Source organism: Bubalus bubalis, chromosome 7 (assembly GCF_019923935.1).
Source record: "Bubalus bubalis isolate 160015118507 breed Murrah chromosome 7, NDDB_SH_1, whole genome shotgun sequence".
NCBI classification, from domain to species: Eukaryota; Metazoa; Chordata; class Mammalia; order Artiodactyla; family Bovidae; genus Bubalus; species Bubalus bubalis.
Window position 1 is genome coordinate 101,072,514 of NC_059163.1, and position 21,455 is coordinate 101,093,968.

General features: G+C 42.9%; 2 protein-coding genes and 1 non-coding gene across 3 annotated transcripts in view; 2 read left to right on the top strand and 1 right to left on the bottom strand.

Annotated features, from left to right (window-relative positions):
• Positions 1-2,578: 2,578 nt before the first annotated feature.
• LOC102410236 (nucleosome assembly protein 1-like 1) lies at positions 2,579-4,282 on the bottom strand. The gene has a single exon (XM_044946188.2). The coding sequence runs from the start codon at positions 4,265-4,267 to the stop codon at positions 3,005-3,007; it is 1,263 nt and encodes a 420-aa protein (XP_044802123.2). The 5' UTR covers positions 4,268-4,282; the 3' UTR covers positions 2,579-3,004.
• A 3,566-nt stretch (positions 4,283-7,848) lies between these two features.
• The window catches only part of TSPAN5 (tetraspanin 5), a 181,598-nt gene continuing 167,991 nt past the window's right edge, over positions 7,849-21,455 (top strand). The window contains exon 1 of the mRNA XM_006049509.4: positions 7,849-8,340. Within this exon, the coding sequence (XP_006049571.1) occupies positions 8,260-8,340 (81 nt within the window). The 5' untranslated portion in view covers positions 7,849-8,259. The remainder of the gene's footprint in view (positions 8,341-21,455) is intronic.
• Positions 11,190-11,300, top strand: LOC112586336. Its single transcript, XR_003110796.2, has one exon. It is a non-coding gene; the product is annotated as a U6 spliceosomal RNA (small nuclear RNA).

A 21,455-nucleotide genomic window follows, 5' to 3' on the forward strand; every position in this document is an offset into this window, starting at 1 on the left:
GGAAATCAGAAAAAAAGATAACATTTTTATCTTTCTCTGAAAAGTGCAGTTTCAAAAGTTCACATGCTGTTGCTTAGGAATTTTTTTGGTCTAAGTCATAGAAACAGGCAATGACTGATTTAATCTGGAAGGAAATCCACTAGGAGGAAATAAGGTAGTTTACAGGACTGGAGGGAGACCAGAAGAACCAGGGAGGATCCTGAAGGGCAGCCTCAGGCGGGATGTCCAAGTGCCGCAATCAATGAACTCCAGGTAGCTTTGGGTCTTTGCCTCTCTCTGCACGATATCAAGTAGGGAGCTTCTGAATGGCCAAACGTGTGTCACGTGCTTACCCCTGGTAAGGCCTGGCACCTTGATTTAGAGGCCTTGCTGGCTATCTCCAAAGCAGGAGGAAATTGAGGTGATATTTCCAAAAGAAGGTGGAATTAAAAAAATCAATGCCTGCTCTGTTATATTTTGTAAAAGAGAGAATTCATTTTATTACACAAGCAATTATAATTGATTTTTAAAAGGGAAACAACTATATTCTACGTATGCTTGTTTAATCATATTTCTGAGACAGATATGCTTTCTTCATGTTCTTCCTGGGGCCCTGAAAACAAGGCCTCTTTAATGGGTACGTGTGGGCACAGGATGAGAGGGGTATGGAGGTGATACTGATCCTGGGGAATTCATTGTTTTTTTAGAGAAATATTTTAATATTTTAATTCACTCACTTTTCAACTAAAGAACTGTAGGCAAAATATTTGATTCATTAAATACAACACATTTATATTATGGCCAGTTAAAAATGCTTTAAGTTGACCTCATTGGATTTGAGGTGAGATGACTTGTTTTAATCAAAGTTTTTTTTTTTTTTAATACTTATTTACTTTTTTTTTTTTTTGGCTGTGCTGGTTCTTCGTTGCTGCACGTGGTCTCTAATTGCGGCGAGCAGGGGTCACTCTTTGTTGTGGTGCCCGAGCTTCTCAGTGAAGTGGCTTCCTCTGTTTCTAGGGTGGTTGGGCTCAGTACCTGTGGCACATAGGCCCAGCTGCCCTGCGGCACGTGGAATCTTCCTGGAGCAGGGATTGTTTCCCAGCCTCTAGACCAGTTGGGAAGCCCTAATCAAGGTTTTTTGATTTGCAAATACAAGATGCCCACTTTGAAGCAGCTAAAGCCACAGTGGAGTGCAATGGAAGAATTCTGTCTAAAAACTTTTGAAACCTCAAGGATCGAGTTCTCCTGAAGAAACCCAGAAATAGAAAGCCTTTAAGCAGGGCCGGAAGCTTTTCAGAGCACAAAACACACCACTGTGTTCGCGGTCCCTGTTGTTAAGAGTCTCTGCCCCTGTTTCTCTTGATGTCTGTGCTTCCTTCCTCTTTCTGCAGAGAGTGAGAGTCTTGGCTTCCTCCTGGACACACAAGCCCCTCCAGCTCTCCTAAAAAAGCCTCACCTCCCTTTCAACTATGCAGGGATTCCTTTGTTAATGAACCCCAACATGAGAGGGACACACTCAGGGGCTGGCCCAGCCTGGATCAACCCAGGCCTGTCAGCCCTAAGGTACAAATGAGGCAGAGGTGGGGAAGCACTTTGCGGTTGAGAAAGTGAGAGAAAGGGGTGGGTGTGAGTTGGGCAGACTGTGCTAAAGGTTCCCCCTGTAATTGTTGAAGAGAGACAGGAATGGTTGGGGAATAGAAGAGAGGAGAGGGGAACAGTGGTACTGAGAGAACCGTGGAAAACTGATGGCTATTCAAGAAGAGAAAATCAAAGGGGTCGGGAGGAAATACCAGAGGAGAGCGCTTAATAAAATAGAATTCTCTGAGCTGCATGAAACTGAAAACCTTTCTTACAGTGCCTTCCCCAGCAAGTTCTCTCCTGTGACAGGAAGTCCTCAGAGGTTAAGTCAGCGAGGCAACAGCAGCGAGAAGCCCAAGTTCTTTTCACTTTCTCATTCTGCCCGGCTTGGTATGGTCTTTATTATTGTCAAATGCAATTACATCCAAGGCCCAAAAGAAAACTTCTTTTAGATGTGAGGAAACACCCAGCAGATTCTCCTCATTGACCAGAAGTGTGTCTCATGCCCATTTCTGAACCAAACACTGGTCAGAGTGAGGTCTGGCTCAGAAGGTCAAGGTTCACCCAGTGGAGCTGGGCTGGGGCTCATTTCCCCAAGCATACAGACATGAAAAGAGTGGGGACCTTGGTGCTGGCCACAGAGAAGGAAAAGAAAAATATAGGACTAGAGGAGCAGAGAAACAGACAGTGAAAGACAGAAAGGAGGGAGGCAGAAAGGTGGTGGGGAGAGCGAAATAGAGAGATAGACAAGCTCATTAAATCTGGTGTCTTAGGTTAAAAAGCTATTGTCATATCTTGCTGCTTAGCTAGGCGACTATTAAAAAAACATGCTTTACCTATTCGTACTGCCATTGAAAGATTAATTATCTTTTCAGTAATTAAACTTATTAACCATTTTTTTCAGCCTCAGAATTATAAAGAAGATGGCTGTAGGGGAGTCTCAGGGGAGAAAATTACTCTCATTGTTTTTTCCCCTTAAAATAGGCCAGAATTTATTGAGTCATGAAAGGTAGTGCTGAAATAAATATAATGATTACTTATTTATTTGTTTGTCTTTACTTATAATTTTATCTTTGTCATTGTAAAAGCAATACAACCACATTAAATAGAAACCAGAAACATGAAAACACAGTCACCCACAATCCCATAGTCTAACAACTATTATCATTTCGAAAGAATTAACACCTAGATTTTTTCATACATAGCCTACTCATTAACAAGGGAAAGTGTGCATATATAAATTTTCCATTCTTCTTTGTCAACATGATTTATTATTATTATTTTTTAATTATATTACATTTTATTTTAGGATGCAAAAACAAAAATGAGCAAACAAACAAACAACAAAAAACTTGAAATAGGCTTGTCAAATGATGTAAATTCATCTTTTCCATGGAAGCAGAAGGTAGATCAGTGCAGGTTATCCTCAGGCCTCATACATCCTGCTTCACTGCTGCTTGCGCTCTGCTGGGTTTTGATCCTTCTTTGGGTCATAGTCTGGATCATTTTCCTCATCTCCTTCTTCTTCCCCTTCCTCATCCGCTTCTTCACCTTCTTCATCATAATCATCGTCATCATCTTCAATAGCTTCTCCAGTAAAGTATAACACTGATCTTGGCATTATACGCTCACGTAAAAAGTGACCAATTTCAAAGTCTGCAGCGAGGATAGCTTCAGAATCATCATCCAGATCTCCACTCTCAGGAACTTCAGGAGGGGCAAAAAAATTAAAGAAAGAGTCATTAGAAACTGTTTTGGTCACAGTACGAACTGTCCCATGTCCCTTGTGTTTCTGCTTCTTCTTAATCGTTTTCAAAGTGACATTCTTCCCTTTTTTCCAATCTATCTGGCACCCTGTACAACCCATAATTTCTGGTCCATCAAAAGAAAAGGGATCAGAATCATCTGGTTCTGACCTCATCCTATATGTCTTTGTCAACACTTCATTTGTGAAATATTCATTGGGTTCAAAGTGAAATTCTAAGACAAAACTCATAGGTTGACCAGCATCTGAGAACTTCACTTTAATATCTTTCAAGTGCTTCAGAATAGGTTCATCATGTCCTTGAACCATATCACTGAAGAAGTCAACATTCTTAAAAAAGGTCAACCAAAACTCAGGAATTCCCTTGGGATCTTCTTTTTCTTTATCCTTTTTCTCATCTTCAATCTTGGCCTTTTCTTTTAGCTCCTCCGAAATTTCATCTTCCTCATCTGGTTTCCATTCACACTCTTCTTCTGTAGGTTCATAAACGGCATTAATGATCTCAAATCGCTTATCAAACAGAGGCTGATAAAGAACAGCATACTTTCTTCTAAGATCGTGAACTTCCTCATAGAATTTGGCTTCTATCTGTGCACATTTAACTTGAAGGTTTTTGAGAGCATTCACTCGTCTTTTAACTACCCTAGGCAAGCTTTCAATGTATCCTGTTCGTGTTTCTACCAGACCATCAAGTCTTTCTTGAAGGGCTGCAAGCATCTGAGGATTTTGCATCATCTGAACAGTCAGCTGACGCGCTTTGATTTTTGTTTCTTCACCAGTTTCTTCTTCTTCTACTTCTTCAACATCATCCAAATCTTGATCAAGTTCAGACTGTTCTTTGTCGTCGATGTCTGCCATGTTGTACAAATGCCAAATACCGGTGGCGAGCGCGGGGAGCCGAGCGGCCCGAGCTGCGCAGGCGGCGGGAGGAGCAGGAGGCGGCATAGCGAGCAGATGGTGTTAAAAAAGCTATTATTTTTTAAAAATGGTAACCTACACTGTATACCATTTTGCATCTTGCGTGTTTCATTTAACTTTCCTATTACTTTGAGATATTTACACAAAAATAAAATTGAACATTATAATACAGTCACATGTTACCATATACTCTTTATAATCACCATCCTTAATGTCTGTAAAAGATTTGAGTAAATGACTCACCCGTTTTTAAAATAAATATTTATCAAGCACCTGAAACACTGGCAGGGCGCTAGTAATTCTCAGATTAAAAGGAAATGGACCACACCCTTGAGGGAGGGCGCAGCAGAATAGAGGAGACAGGCAGGTAAACAAGTAATTACAGGTAGTCTCCAAGTGCCAAATTGGGAGAATGTAGGAGGTGCTGAGATGAAAGAGGGAGCCTGGAAAATGCTGATTGAAAGTGTTGAGGATAAGGAAGAGGGCTCAGCTCACAGACACAGGGCAAGGAGCGTGCTTAGGGAGAGATCAGGAAGGATGTGTGCAAAGAAGAGAAACACGAAGCAACGTCGTGGTCCAGAGCACAGGGAGCTGGGTATAGCCCCTATTCTAGCATCTTTAAGTTGTCACCAAGTTTTCAACACTGCTGTGATGTACAACTTGTGGCACAGAACTTTTCTCATATTTTGGAGTATTTTGTTGGCTAGATTCCCAGAAGTGGGACTGCTGAATCAAAATGTAGGAGCACCCTGACCTACGACATATAACCAAAATGCTTTCCAAATGGATGGAATCAGTTTAGAATGACACCAGCAATGTATGAGCAAACCATTGCTTGTTATCTCTATATCTTTACCACTGAGTTAACATCTATTTCTTTAATTACTGTAAAGTTAATTTTCACCATATTTATTACTATTTGATGTCTTTGTATGTGATCTGTTTTCTGCTTTTATTCAATCACTGAGATTTTGTATTTTACTTTACTGTATGAGCCCTACTAAGATATTCATACTTTTTTCTTTATATTTGCTGTCACCATTTTTCGGTTTAGGTTTCTATGTAATATTGATCTATTTGACTGTGTTGGGTCTTAGTCGCGGCATGCAACATCTTTGTAGTGTCATATGGGATCTAGGCTTAGTAATTATTGCACTTGAGTTGCCCCGTCGCATGCAGGATCTTAGTTGCCTGATCAGGGATCGAACCAGCCTCCCTTGCATTGCAAGGCAAATTCTTAGCCACTAGACCACCAGAGAAGTCCTCTATGTTCTTGTTTAAGACAATGTTTGACACATAGAAGTTTTAAACTATTACCCAGTCATCTCCATTGATTATTTCCTTTTATTGCTTCTAAGTTGAGAAATACTTCTAGCCAGAGGTTTAACAAATAGTATTCTATTTTCATGGGAAAACACACTGATGCTGGGAAAGATTAAAGGCAAAAGGAGAAGAGATGGCAGAAGATGAGTGGTTAGGTAGCATCACAGACTCAATGACCGTGAATCTGAGCAAACTCTGGGAGATAAAGAAGCACAGGGAAGCCTGGCATGCTGCAGTCCACGGGATCACAAAGAGTTGGACATGCCTTAGTGACTGAACAACAATTCTATTTTTTGGTTTGCTTTACAAAATACATTTAACTCATAAATCCTCCTTGAACTTGGCTTTGACATGTGAAATGAAAATTCAGCTAGTCCCCCGGCCCCAAATTACCAGAGTTATCTGAACTTCTGCTTCTCTGCTGGGTTTTATTTCAAAGACAAATCCTGCTTAGGACCAACTCAGTCATCAGTTGGATCTAATTTCTAGTACTTATCTGAGTTGTGTCATATCACCTTAAGATAGACATTTCCTCTGACTTACCCAGGAATCTGCAATAACTGCTCTACTTACATATACAAAGAATGACAATATAGCACCAACAGCTTATGTAAAGTGTGGCAGCAGCTTCCTGTTAGAGGGGAATTGGCTACCAAGAGCAGACTTTACCTTTGAAGCCCACCAGATTGGTGGTAGTCTGCTGTGAGCTTTGGGTGGGTAAAGGACACTTTTGAGGTAGAGAGGGTTATTTCATCCAAAGGGCTGAAGTCACTGTTACCAGTGTCATAATTCTACGATCTTCTGGTTCTTCCACCTTTGTGGGGACCCTGGCTCCTACCTGTGACCTCAATATAGCCCCAATCCCTCTCAAGGCTAAGCCTGTTTAAGTGTGGTTTATTGCAAGAAAAAGTAACTTCTTGCTCCTCCATGTAGGCTGTCAACTAGCTAGCTAGGTTTTGAGAAAAGTGAGGGGGTGGTTAACTAGGGAAATCCTATGCCAAATGTTATCAAGCCTATTGAAGGATCACTTGGGAGCTTAGGAAGCATGCAGATTTCTGTGCCCAGTACCGGGTTTCACTGGCATGCGGCTGGAAAGTTTCCCTGATCGCATCTCTTTGCAGCTTTTTCAAGCCTTAAAAAACACCCACAGATGTTTACACACAGTTCTGAGCAGTTCTTCATTCTTTTTTCGTGAAATACTGATACCTGCTTGCCAGCACCTATGACAGTGTCCCAGGAAGAAGGCAGTTACACATGCTTAGGCAGGACTCCAAAATAATTTCCAGCTTCGTTCTCTCCTTCCTCAGAGGTCAAAAGCTTAGTCGTTCATGATCTGTAAACCCAATCAGATTTCCCAGAAGACCGTCCTAGAACTCCAGGATTCCTGCTTAGAGTGAGGACCGGTCAGGTTCCTTCGGCACTATTCCGTCTTGTGGACGCATCTGCAGTCCGGATTTCTGTCGGCGACAGGCCCTAGGGCAAGGATCCTGTCGTGCGTCGGATTCCTTTGGGCCATCTGTCCTACCTCGTCCCCGTCTCCAGGATAAGCCTCTCTCTCTCGCAGGTGGGGAGGCTGAGTTGGAGCCACATTCAGGGGAATTCAGGGGACTTTCCTATGCAATCCTCGGGATTCGCTCCCATTTCCCGTCTCTTCCCCGCCTTCCCTAACACCTTATCCTTCCCCTTTGCTCCCAGCAAAGTCTATGACCTCTTTCCTCTCAGCCTCAGTGGCCCCGCGTCTTTTCTTGCTACAAAACCAGGTGGTGGAGCAGGGAGTGTGAGTGAGGCTACACCCAGGATGCTCGTCCTGCAGTGGGGGCGCAGGGGGAATGGTTCGTCCTGCGGATCCCAACTCAACCAGCCCTCTCACCCCGAAGCGATCCTTTCCCCCTGGTCCCTCCAGAAGCTGTCTGCTGCCGCCGGTGGCAGAGGGGGACCATCAACCCCAGTCACTCCTCCAAGGCTGCCCCCAGTGGGCGCGCTCTCCGGGCATCCTTACACCTCCCTTCGGCCTGCCATCCTCCTTACCTACCCGCAGTGCTCGGGGGTCCGCGGCGCTCCTGGCTGGCCTGAGAAGGGGCGGGGATGAAGCGAGCGGGAGGAGCGGAGAGCGCTGGAAGGAGGGGGCGGCGCGGCTACGTTGTGCCTCCCGCCGCCCGGGAGCGCCCGAGCCCGTGCGCGCGCGCACCTCACGGAGGCTCGGGCGGCGGGAGGCGGGCGGAGCTGAGGGCGGCGCGGGCGGAGGAGCAGCCGGCCCGGCGGGCGGAGCGATCGTCGGGCGGAGCGAGGGGTGGGAGGGAGCGCGCGAGCGGGCAGGCGGGCGAGTAGCGTCTCCACCAGCATCCGCGGCGGTCGCGTTTGCCCGAAACCCGTAGGCTGACCAACGTCCGGCGGACGGGCTTCGGAGCTCGCCTTGTGCTAGGGGCCAGCCTCAGCGAAGCTCGGGGCTTGCAGCGTGCTTTCCTGCCCGCTCGCGGCCACCCCGGCTCCGGCGGCCTCGGCGCGCGCCAAGGGCTGGAGGTGCGGGAGCCACTCTCCGCTGCTCGGTCCCTGCGCTGCTCAGCCCTGGTTGGGCGCCGCGCCGCGGCCCCGAGCGGCGTCCCCGATCCCCAGCTTCCCGCCGGCTGCTCCGAGCAACGGTGCGCCGGGGCTCCAAACTCGGGCTGCCGGGGCAAGTGTCTTCATGAACCCAGAGGATGTCCGGGAAGCATTACAAGGGTCCTGAAGTCAGTTGTTGCATCAAGTATTTCATATTTGGCTTCAATGTCATATTTTGGGTAAGTTGGAGCGCTTCTGGGATTTCAACTATTGTGGCTGATCGATTCGCGATGATTTCGCGCACGTTGCTCTCAGCCTTTACTTTTCGCAGCCCCTCGGGCGCTTGTCGGAGCTCGCAGAGGCGTTTGCCTTCCGCCCTTTCAGCCTGCGCGTTGGAGAAATAAACATTTAATCCTTTCTAGGAACGAGAAAAGGTAAAAAGAAAAACGGAGCCGGAAAGAGGGCACCCAGGCCTTGAGATTGCTTTTTAAGGGACGAATAACGTAGATGCAGATGAAAGAAAGGGTTCGGCAGTTGGAGAAATGAGCAACCACTCGAATGAGATTTGCTCCCGGTGGAGTATGGATGTTGGGCAGAGCGTGGTGTCATAATAGGGAAGGCTAATCGGGCAGAGTCGACCCTGAGGTCCACCTCTAACGGGGATCTGATTGGACGAGGGCTTGGCTCCGTGTTGCCGCGGCCAGTCTGTGCCATGCTCAGCGTGTATCTTCTTGCACCATCTCGGGCTTTGTGTAGGATGCAGATGCGGCGGTATATGGTTCTGTAATGTGCACGTAAATATCGCTTCCTGCACGCTCTTCTCTTCGTCTTCATCGGGAAAGCGCTGCTTTTGCATAATGGACTGACCAGTGGGTGTGCGGGGCGGAGGTGTTTATTTCTCTGTCTGTATTATTGTCAGGATAATAACAAGTCACCATCAACATATGTTTCAGTGTGTTCGCACCTCACGACCTGCTTTTCTGAGGAGTGACATATAGAGCGGGCCGTTTTGGGGGAAACCTTGTAGAGATGCAGAGGAGAAGGCGTATGAGACATGTTTTGTGGGGATACCGGGAGAGCAAATGCTTGAATGAAAGGTTCATCCATGCTCCGCTGGCACCACAATATGCTGGGCACCTATTGTAATTAGGCTGGGATGCCTACTCTTTTGTTTTGTTTGGATTCTCTTCTTTGATCTCACAAACATGTTCAGCAACCAGACAAAGAGTTCCCTAGGACAAGGGGAAACGTTGCTTCAAAGACCGTGTTCTTTTTCTTCTCCATCCCATCCCATTCCATCCTCTTCCTTACTGGGCACTCCCTTGGACCCCACTATTCCCCCCATGGAAAGTAAAGATGGAGGCTGGTTGGGGTGGAGGGGGGGATGTTCTTCAAGTTGCTGTTTAGTGTGGATTCAGTGTGAGGTCAAGAATAATCCAGTGGTGGTGGTGGGATCAATGATAATCCACAGCAGTCTGAACATGGGGTGTATTTATTTTGATTCCCCTTTAGTTTTGGCCATTTGTTTGAATGTATACATTGATGAGAAGAGTTGTCAATACAGCTTTTTATATTGTTTTCTTCCCACCACGCATTTACTAGGCTATTTTATTTTTATTCTCTGGTTTCTCTAGGAGTGTCTTGCATTGCTCTTGCATGTTTTGCAAAAGGGAATGAGAGTGATTGGAGACCACTCTCTGTGTCAGCATGTCATCTGGCCTCAGGACTGATAATGGGGTGGCGACACATGAATAAATATCAGATCCAGTCATTCGCAAGCCACTTTTTGCCAGAGGTTGAACATGATTCCTGTTAGCAGTCACCCCCCTCCCCCCACATAGTCAAACACGGCTACAAATGTGGGAAGAAGAAATTATTTTCTTTCCTTGCTTCCTTTTTTTCAACCCTTATTGGACATATTTAAAAGTCACATTCCTGGGTGAGGCGTTTTGATTTTATCTGAACTTGAAACTTTCATGACTTTGAGAGTCAGGGACTACCGAATTGGGACTGGATCTTCTTGGGGTGGTGAGTTCAAGCCTCTTGATTTTACTTGAACACTTCCAAAAGCTGAACATTTCAGCTACCAGGCAACAAAAAGCACCCAGGGGCTTTCTCTGCAGTTTCATAGCAGGAGGTGGAAAAGAAATAAAGGGATTTGGGCCTGTTTCCCTGACAGTTTGGTGCAATTTTGTAGTGTGTACAGAGGCACATTTAGTGTTTTCTGTGGCTTAGGTTGTAGCAAAACCTCTGGAATTGTAGAGAGCTGCAAAGAATTGCAGAGTGCTTGCATGGAGAGTTCCAAAAGAAAGTCACATTGTGTCCGATTTTGAAGGTCTTCATCTCTTGGGAGGAGTTTTATGGGAAGCCTGAAAAGAGACACAGTGCTGTGGAACTAAAGCATCTGTCCCAGGCAGAACTGTTATGTAGATACCTCTGTTACAAGGACCCTTCTCTGACTCTGCTGTCTGTCTACACACCTTGTCCGTCCTTACTGTGCCTAAAGCCTTCCACTCATATACCCCCTCATACTTTTGCAATCCTGCTGTCTGCTTCAAGGTTACCTCATAATTTATACCCCCTCATACTTTTGCTATCCTGCTGTCTGCTTCAAGGTTACCTCATAATTTGGGGAATTATTTGGGAATTATGGAATCTCTGAGTTTGCAGTACCCCGGTCTCTAGAGTGATGAGGGTAGCCATGATATTTGATGACAGTAATTTAGACTAAGATGTTAGTGACTGAAGAGCCGGGACTGGTGGCCTGCTTTAGTAAAGTTACACACCTCTGCTCTCTACAGTTGCCGTCTTAACCGTGACTGCTGGATTCAGCAGACTGCGGCGGCTCTTACACAGTTATGAAGAAGACATTGATTACAGAGAACATGGTTTCCTAATTTTCCACACCTCTAGAAAAAAAAATTAAAACATTGTAGACATTTTGAGATAAAGTTCTGGTAAAATAAAACTGAGAATTTGGTAGCCCTAGCACTAAGTGTTTGGTTGTCTTAGTAATGAGCAGTTTGACTTTTCACTACTCAGTTAACTGCCCCGACCTCAGCTTTTTAACTGTTAAAATGAAGAGTTAGTGCTCACTCCGACAGCACATATAATAAAATTGGAACAGGACAGAGAAGGTTACAGAGAACGGCTCCTGCACAAGGATGACATGCAAATTCATGAAGCGCTCCATATATTTACAGCCACTATGGAGAACAGTATGGAGGTTCCTTAACAAACTAAAATAGAACAACCGTATGACCCAGCAATCCCATTCCTGGGCATATACCTTGAGAAAACCATAATTTGAAAAGATACATATGCTCCATGTCTCTTGCAGCATTATATCCAATAGTCAGGACATGGAAGCAACCTAAATGTCCATCAACAGAGGAATGGCTAAAGAAGATGTGGTACACATATGCAATGGAATATTATTACTCAGCCATAAAAAGGAATGAAATTGTACCATTTGCAGAGATGTGGATCGACACAGAGACTGTCAGAGAGAGTGAATAATTCAGAAAGACAAAAACAGATATTGTATATTAATGCGTATATGTGGAATCTAGAAAGATGGTATGCTGCTACTGCTGCTAAGTCGCTTCAGTCGTGTCCGACTCTGTGCGACCCCAGAGATGGCAGCCCACCAGGCTCCCCTGTCCCTGGGATTCTCCAGGCAAGAACACTGGAGTGGGTTGTCATTTCCTTCTCCAATGCATGAAAGTGAAAAGTGAAAGTGAAGTCGCTCAGTCATGTCCGACTCTTAGCGACCCCATAGACTGCAGCCCACCAGGCTCCTCCATCCATTGGATTTGCCAGGCAAGAGAACTGGAGTGGGGTGCCATTGCCTTCTCTGAGAAAGATGGTATAGATGAACTTATTTGCAAAGCAGAAATAGAGACACAGATGTAGAGAGAAAACATATGGATACCAAGGAGGGATAGATTGGGAGATTGGGATTGACATATGCACTACTATGTATAAAATAATAACCAATAAGAACCTACTGTATTGCACAGAGAGCTCTATTCATTGCTCTGTGGTGACCTGAATGGGAAGAAAATCCCCCCCAAAAGGGGATATATATATATAGATACAGCTGATTGTAAAGCAACTATACTCCAATTTAAAAAACAAAAAATGAAGAGTTAGTTAAGTTGTAAGTTTCTTTCTAGTTCTGAAAAAAAGAATGGGTCTTTTGAGCTCTAATATGCTTGGGAAGAAAAATATAAGAGATGGGCACTAAAATATAATGAAAATAGCATATATTGGGACACATTAAATTATAGACTTTCTCTCACTGAGATTTGTCTGAAATCAACTTTTATTAATTTATTTATTTTTCCCTCAAGGATTCTTTCATTTGAAAAAATCTTTCCCTAATTTCTTCTTGGCTTATTCACTTATTGGTATCATATGCATACTTTTGTGTCCCCACTGTGAATCTCAAATATAGTCTTGTGAGTCATTAAATATATTTTTTACTATTGGAGTTAGAGTTTCATGTGTAAAATCTGGATCCTTTTATATAATGCTTGTAATGGCATTCTGAGTAACAAAGTCAACATCTTGCACAGATTCCTTTCTCATTAGTTATCACAAGGTGGTGGGGGAATCTTATTCACCCTATTTTATATTGGAAGAACTCAAGCCAGAAGGGAATTGATGTTGTAGAGGGTGTCGCCATACTAGGGCATTTCTTGGAAAACCTGAGACTGCTCTGGGGTAGGGGAGGGAAGAGAAAGCTTCTTTTGGGTAATGAACCTCCACACCCCATCACCCAGCATGAATAGATATTTTGTTCTGGACCTTTTTAGGTTCTGACTCTAATACTTAAAAACCGTTACTAGGCAAGTAAATTGATATCAGTATTCTGGTTATCTATTGCTATCTAACACACAACCTCAAAACTTAGTGGCTTAAGATAAAACTTGATTATATCTGACAGTTCTGGGATTTGACCAGGCTCTGCTGGGCAGTTTGCACTTGGAACCGTCCATTTCAGTTGCAGTGAGATGGAGCTGGCTGGAGTTACCTGAAGGCTCGCTGGGGTGGGATACCCAAGATGGAACACCCGCCATGACTGGGCTCTCACCATCTCAGTTGATGCCAGCTGAGAGCTCAGCCAGTGTTGTTGGCTAGAGCACCTCAATGTGTTTTCTTCCTTTCTCTAAGACTGGAAGAAGCAGCGTCCAGCCAGTGGACTACTCCTTGAACTGGTCCAGTGTCACTTTCATCTGTTCCTCTGATTAAAGCATGCATGCAGCCTGCTCAGTTTCGAGCGGGTGAAGAGACAAATTCCTCTTTTGTCGGGTGAGTGTCAAGGTTGTGTGGGTTCTGGCCATCTTTGGGAAATACAATCTTGAGCATTGTTTAGTCGCTGAGCTGTGTCTGACTGTTTTGTGACCCCATGGACTGTAGTCTGTCAGGGTCCACTGTCCATGGGATTTCCCAGGCAAGAATAGTGGAGTGGTTTGCCATTTCCTTCTCTAGGGAGTCTTCCTGACCCAGGGATCGAGCTTGCATGTCCCTCATTAGCTGGCGAATTCTTTACCACTGAGCCATTTTTGTTTCTAAAGGAAAGGTAACATTACCCAATGGGCTTCACTGGTGGCTCAGATGGTAAAGAATCTGTCTGCGATGCAGGAGACCTAAGTTCGATCCCTGGGTTGGGAAGATCCCTGTTGGAGGGCATGGCAACCCACTCCAGTATTCTTGTCAGGAGAAGCCCCATGGACAGAGGAGCCTGGCAGACTACAGTCCATGAGGTCTCAAAGAATCGGTCACGACTGAGCGACTAAGCACAACATCATCCAGTAGAGTTGTAGATTTGAGGATGCAATCGGATAAGATATTACTGAGCACACTGTCTCAATATTTAACAAATGGTGGATATGGTCTGTGTCATTGTCTCCAGATTTCATACTGTTTCCATCCTGGCTATAGAACTTCTAGAATACCTTAGCCTGGAAGTTTGTCATTACTACTAGGTAATGATGCTCCTCTTGATATATACCAAGGAGATGAGGTGAATAGATTCAACAGATTTATTCTTCACTTATTTGAAAGGAGCATTGTGGATCAGTGGAAGCCTTAAATGACTTAGGAGAGCCAAGTCATTTTTCTTCTCTTTGCTGTACAAAGATTAGAAAGCCATGGATCCTTGAGGTCAAATTTCTCCTTGATGTGCTTGCAAATATTACATTGTATCTTTAAGTGTAGGTTTACCCAGGTTTGATGGCAGAATGTTGCATCTAATTTGTTTCCACAGGGCTTCAATTCCGAGAGAAGAGAGATTTAGAGAACCTTGTGGGGGGCATCAAGTTGGAAGCCTTATCTTATGATTCACTCTAAATTGTAAGATGTTCTGGAATGATGATACATCAGCAGTTTATAAGTCATAATTTTTGTTTTAATTTGCTAGACATCTGTTAGCTTCGATGGCAACCATATGGGAGTCTAAATTGCCTTTTGAATTACAGGGAGATGGTAGGAAGAAAGCTAAATATGGTTATGAAAGTGTCAAATGGGAAAAGTATAAGAAGGGTGTGCAGACTTCAGTGGGGGAAGTAATTGACTACTGACTTGCTTGGTCTGGCCTCTCACTCTTGGGTCAGTGAGAAGGCACCAAGGCATTCTTGCTTGATGATATGCCTGGAAGGTTGAAATGAAGCCAAGGGGAAGAGTTGGAAAACCAACTAATGTCTCACCCAACATAAAATTGCCAAGGTGAGCTCATTTAGATGGATCACTCTGTCTTAATACATCCACAGTAGTAGTTAGTCCCTGGCCAAACGTGAAAGCAACCTGTATTTTAACAGAGCTTTATAATTATGGTGTCTTTCTTCTAAACATTTCAAAGCATGATACAAGCACATTATGACATGTTTGTGACAGATGTAGAAATTGAAGAACAGAGATGTGGAGTGACTTTTGAGGTGATGAACACATCAGGTTCCACTTTTAAAGTGTTAAGTCTCTAGCAATAACTATAGCCCTAGCTTCTTACTTTAAACTTATTTTAGAAGATGCTTGTTACTCTAAAATAAAACATCAAGTAAGTCATTTACATCTGTTCATAATTGAAAAGTGATAAGGTTTTTGCATATGCCTCAATTAACACCACCCACAAGCACAGAAAAGTTAGGATGAAAATGTTGTTAAAGAGTATGATAGAATAATAAACTATTGTGTAGTCTATTGATAATGCATAAATGAAAAATGGAATATTAAAGACAGTGTTCCTGAGTCACATGCTTCTTTCCATATGTAATGCTGATGACTATCTTAAAATGGTACCTTCAGACTTCCGAATCATCATCCTTCATTAGACTATAAAGGCTTCAATTGCAGGGACTCTCAGTTATTTTCATAAGTGCAGTGTCTAGCATATTGTCTGAAACACAGTAGGTGTTTAATAAATGTTTGTTGAGTGAATGAATTACGAAATCATTGGAGAGTACATAGATTTCCTCTCCTCTCACTTACTATTCAGGGAGGCATTTTCCCTGTAACATCTGGCCAACCCTCCTTAGGATGGATTTCTTTGGGACCACTTTAATCATTTGAGAGTTTCATCTTTCCTGCAAACTAGATGGAATCATTCCCCCTGGAGTGTCCATTTTCCTAATTTACTGTTGTTAAATTTTTATTTTGAAACAGTCTCACACCTGCAGAGAAATTGCAAGTGGTACTATGTGTTTTTGTCCTGAATCATTTGAGAAAAAGTTGCTGGCAAATGGCTATCAAACATACCAGTACTTCAGTGTATATTTCCTGAAACTAGGATGTTCTCCAAGATAATCACAGTGCAGTTATCAAAGCTAGGAATTTACCACTGATACATTACCACCATCTAAATCTTAGACCTCATTCAAGTTTCTCAGTTATTCCAATCTTGTCTTCTAAAGCAGAAGAATTCAGTTCAGAAGACACATTGTATTTAGTTGGGTCTTTTAGTCTTTTTCAATCTTTCACTGGTCAGATTTTTGACACTTTTGAAGATTTTAAACTAGCTATTTTGTACAATGTCCCTTAATTGGGGTTGGCCTGCCATTTTCTCATTGTTAGATTCAGGCTGTCCATCTCTGGCAGGATAATTACCGAGTTCCTCTCATTGCATCCATCAAGGGGCACTGATTTCTGTTTCTGTTTGTTCCATTACTGATGATGGTCACTTGACTGAAGTGTTGCCTGCCGTTTCTCCATCATAAAGTGCCTTTTTTTCCCTTTTGGTGGCAAGTTATTGTGAAATTATGTAAATAGCCCATTCCTCATCAAAATTTCAATTAATTAATTAATTATCAGTGAGAACTTTTGGTCTCTTTGTCTCCAGTATGTTTTAATTAAACTGTTACTCTCATTACTTACTTTAATGTTCCCATTGGTCCCAGCTTGGCAGTCAGTGTCTTTATGCCCTTTAACTCCCATCATTCTTTGAACACATCTTTGCTTTCTTTCAGAACAAGATCTTCCAAGCTCATTTTGTAATTTACTAGTGTCGTGTTTTGTATCAGTTATTTCTCCAAGGAGCCCTAGTCCTTTGCCTAGAGAATGATATGTAGAAACCAATATCTGGTGGCTAAGTATGCTCATTGCTTCGAGGCTGTCAGCACCTCTGGGCCCTTTTAATGGACAGGACTGTGGAATATGTGTGTATATACATATGCACACGTAACACAGGTTTACATCTGTGTTACTATATCTAGCTATATATTTTCAAAACCATGCGTTCACGCTGGTATCTCAAATCCCTATCTGACACCACAGGGCTTACTTTAGTTGTTTTCTTTTCCATATTTATAACTACCTCTTTGACAGTGAGAATCCTGGCTCCCATCGTTCTTAACATACTCATTTGATTAAATCTCCCTTTCTGTAGCCAGTCTTCCACTGCTGCCCATGACCCTTACCTGGTTACTCTCCTTACCTGTTGGTGCTCCAACCTGCATCCCACTGTGAACACTTTTCTCTGACACCTGGCTCTGGTCTTTGACATCTCTCTCCATACCCGTTCCTGCACAAAGGCCTATCTTCCTTTGTCCCTTCTCATGGTTTTAAGACTGAATTTTTCAGGAAGGAGAAGGGGAAGGGCCTGGGTTACTCTTGTGTGATATAAGACTTATCTGCCTCTGCATAGACCTTCATTATTTAAAAATTTCTAAACCCTCTGCTTTCCATCTTTAGAGGCTCTTAGGTTTTTCATGTGTTCTTCATATACTATTTCCGGATTGCTCTTTGCCCTGATTATTGTACTCTGCCTGTGGTCCTATTAATGCAGCAACCAGAATGGAACACATTTTTTCCAGATGCTGTTCCTACCATTCAGAGAATGGTGGATTGTTATTCTCAAAGTCCCCCTTAAGTTCTAGGTTAGGAGGTAGAGCCTGGATTCATCTTTGAGTAAGCTACTTTTACACATTATTGCCTCAGTTGCTCATCTAAAGTAAGTAAAGTGTCAGTTGCTCAGTCGTGTCTTGACTTTTGTGACCCCATGGACTGTAGCCCACCAGGCTCCTCTGTCCACGGGATTCTCCAGGCAAGAATACTGGAGTGGGTTGCCATTTCCTTCTCCAGAGGATCTTCCTGACCCAGGGATCAAACCCTGGCCTTCCACATTGCTCATCTAAAATACAGCGAAAATAATTCCAATAGCTTACAGAGTTGTTTTCCAGTATTAAATGACATCATACACATCAAAGTGTTAGCTGCTTAGTTGTGTCCGACTCTTTGCGACCCCATAGCCTGTAGCCCGCCAGGCTCCTCTGTCCATGGGATTCTCTAGGCAAGAATACTGCAGTGGGTTGCCATTTCCTTCTCCATACACGTGAAAGTGCTTTCTAAAAGGTCATTCTCTCGGTACAAACAGTAGTTATTAACGCAGGCTAAACTGCACATGCTTTTCCTGGCAGCCAGAGAACATTGTTGGCTCAAGTTGAATTTCTAGTGGAATGAAACCTTCATCTCTTTTTCAAGTGAACTTCTTTTAAACCCATCTCCCTAGGCTAAGTGCTAATCAAAAGCCCTAACCCTCCAGTTAATTATTTGCATTTAGATTTAGTACTATATATTTATCCTATTTAAATGTCTTATTCTGGCCCGGTGGTTTTCACTTCCTTCCAGCAGCTGTAGGCTTCCTTAAGGTGTATGGGACCTGAGTGGGAGGGTTTCTGCCCTTTGTTGCTCCTGGAGCAGCTCAGATAGTAGGTTTGGTATTTTGAGATACCATGAAGGGTTTTGCTTGAAAAAGGGGGTCTACTGCTTAAACACACAATTGAAAACCACCACTCTAGCCTTCAGATAAATTTCAATCTTGAAGGTCAAGGCATGTTTAGAAAAAGTTATTCCTCGTACAGGTTTTTCTCTTATGGATTTTCTTCATGCATTGGAAGTCCCTCTCCCTGATTAGGGGCTTCCCTGATGTCTCAGATGGTAAAGAATCTGCCTGCAATGTAAGAAATCCAGGTTTGATCCCTGGGTCAGGAAGATCACCTAGGGAAGGGAATGGCTACCCACTCCAGTATTCTTGCTTGAAGAATCCCTTGGACAGAGGAACCTGGTGGGCTACAATTCTTGGGGTCTCACAGTGGAACACAACTGAGTGACTCACACTTTCACTTTTCACTTTCGATAGGGTTGGTTGATATTTCACCCCTTTATGGACACAGCAGCATAATCAGTGAATTGTTAGGAAATTTCAGTCTTCCCACCTGGGAATCTGATTCTGGAGGTCCAGGATGGGGCCCTGGTATTAGTGGGGATTTTTAAAAATCCCTGCAGGTGATTTTGACGTCCAGCTGAAGTGGAGAAGCTCTAGCTTATTTTTCTTGGCAAGATGTGTCATCTCTTGCTATTACTCTCTGGAGGGTCTCTGGGGGAGCTGGGAGTAGGTGGTATAGGGCTCTGACCAGAGGGTGACTGACTTCACCAGCACACACAGCTAGTGTTCTTCACTTATGAGAAAAAAAATTATGTGGCCTATTTTATCCCTCGTGGAATTTTTTTATTAATCCAAAAATGCCAGTTTATTTTTAAACCCGAAAACCCTAAAAACAAAAGGAGAAAATCTCCGCTAGAGAGAACCTCTTGTGCTGCAATTAGTATGCTAAAAATTAGCATCGTATAGGGGTAGTGAACAGTAGGAACAGTGAAGAAGCAGACGTTCTGTTCTTTCGCCCTTGTGGTCCTGCACACTTCAGTGCAGTGGACTGGGTCTAACCACAGACGCAGGACAGCAGACGCTGCTCTTCTCCACAAACCTGCCTCCCTGTCCAAGGTGCTCTTCCTTGGCAGTTTTGTTGACTTCCCTCTGCCGACATGCCAAGCAGGGACATTTCTTCTTTTGTATCTAAGTATGCAGCACTGTCATGAAGAGCTGACAGTAAAGCAAACAGGAGATATCTTCCAGTTTTCCTTAGAAAAGTTTCAATGTGCATAACACGTTTTTTCATTTTTTTCTGACTTCCTCCTTTTTATCTACTCCCTTTTGAAACAAACAAAAAAAATAAGAATTAGGTGTTCAATTATGGCTGGGCACCTAAAGTGGAAATCTTTTGAGAGAAATTAAAAAAAAAAACTTTTATTTTATATTGGGGTATAGCCAGTTAACAATGTTGTGATAGTTTTGGGTGAGCAGAGAAAGGACTGAGCCGTAATATACATGTATCCATTCTCTCCCAAACTCCCCTCCCATCCAGGATGCCATAAACATTGAGCAGAGTTCCATATGCTGTACAGTAGGTCCTTGTTGGTTATCCATTTTAAACATAGTTGGGTGTACATGCCCATCCCCGACTCCCTAACTATCCCTTCCTCTCATTCTCCCCCTGCCCCCAGCCCCAGCAACCATAAGTTCTTTCCCTAAGTCCGTAAGTCTCTGAAAGAAATAAAATTTTGAATTAAAATCTGAATGATTTCTCTGAGATGTTTAACTGGGGCATAGTTATCAGCACTCATAAACACACCCAGAGTGGTACACACATTCTGTGGTTAGCACTATGGTATTATCTGTCTGTACATAAAGAATCATTAATTATGAAATATAAGGTATAATATTTAAGTAATGTAATCACCAACCTCAGTAACAAAATAGCGTTAGGAAGTGGTTGGCCAAACATTTTGGCTCTTCTCATTGAAAAGGCATAGTAATGTTCTATAGCTCTTCCAACTACTATTTACTATTTGGATAAGTATTGCAAGACACAGGGCTCTTTCTACTTGTTGAATTTTTTTTTTCTAAATTATACTTGGCACTTCATCTTGAATTTCTAAAAATCTGGAGGGAACAGCTGGTGCTCTAATAAATATTCAGGCCAGCTATTTTAATGCTTTGTACTTAATTAAGTCGTCCTAATAAAAGAGGAATACTTGACTTAAGCATTTCTCAAAGTATAATGTTTTGCTTCCAACAAAAATTTCCCCCAACTGTTAATATTTCCCTGAAGCAGCCTTAAAACTTAATTCTGCCAAGTGAGTAGTTCTAATCACTTCTGAAGCATTTAATGCCAAAACTCAGTTTTCCTGTTTTAAGGTACAGTCCTATCAATATAGCCCAGCCCCTTCACTTATGAAGATTCCACAGTCATTGACCTTTTAGAAGAATTCTTTGTAGGGTCCAGTATTAGAGAGTGATAAAATGTTTACCTTGAGTTGGGCATTCTGGTGGTCTGGTGGTAGGCAGCAGTCTGGTGGTAAGGAGTTTGGATTCTGAATGTGTCTGAATTTTTACCCAGTTTTATTCCCAGACTTGTGATCTTAGGCTACTTACTCACCTTACGGTTATGTCTCCTCATCTGCAAAATGGCATCTTTAGTAGTAATATTAAGACCCAGCATCTATCTCATAGTTGTGAGAATTTAGAGGAGTTAGTATATATAAACTGCTTGGAATGATCGATAGGTATTAGCAATTATTACTCTTATTTTCCTCTATGCCTATAATTTCATTTTGGTGGGGTTTTCTTGACTTCTTTCAGAACTGTTACAGTAATCTTACACTGTAACATATATTTTTTTGTTCTCTGTAATGTTCTGCCTACATAAGTACATTCCCAAAATAACTAAAGGGAAAAAGGATCTAACAAATGTTCACAGTGTTCTTTTCATTGTAGTGAATGGCATGTAAGTCTTATCATGGATACCAGACCGTGAATTCCTGTTGATTGTTTGTTGTTAATGTTGCCATCTTTCTTTACCCAATTGGATTTACTCTTCATTTTCTCAGCAAAACCAGACTGTCTCATGTTGGTGTTTTGTACTGGGAAGTTGAGTTTCTGTTGTTGGATCTTGGTGTTAGGCCTAGCACCTGGGAGAAATAGAAACATTTTATTAAAATCTGTTAAATCTGGTTGTTT

Excerpts from the sequence above, each read along its gene's own strand:
- LOC102410236 (XM_044946188.2), bottom strand. The coding sequence starts at position 4,267 with ATGCCGCCTCCTGCTCCTCCCGCCGCCTGCGCAGCTCGGGCCGCTCGG.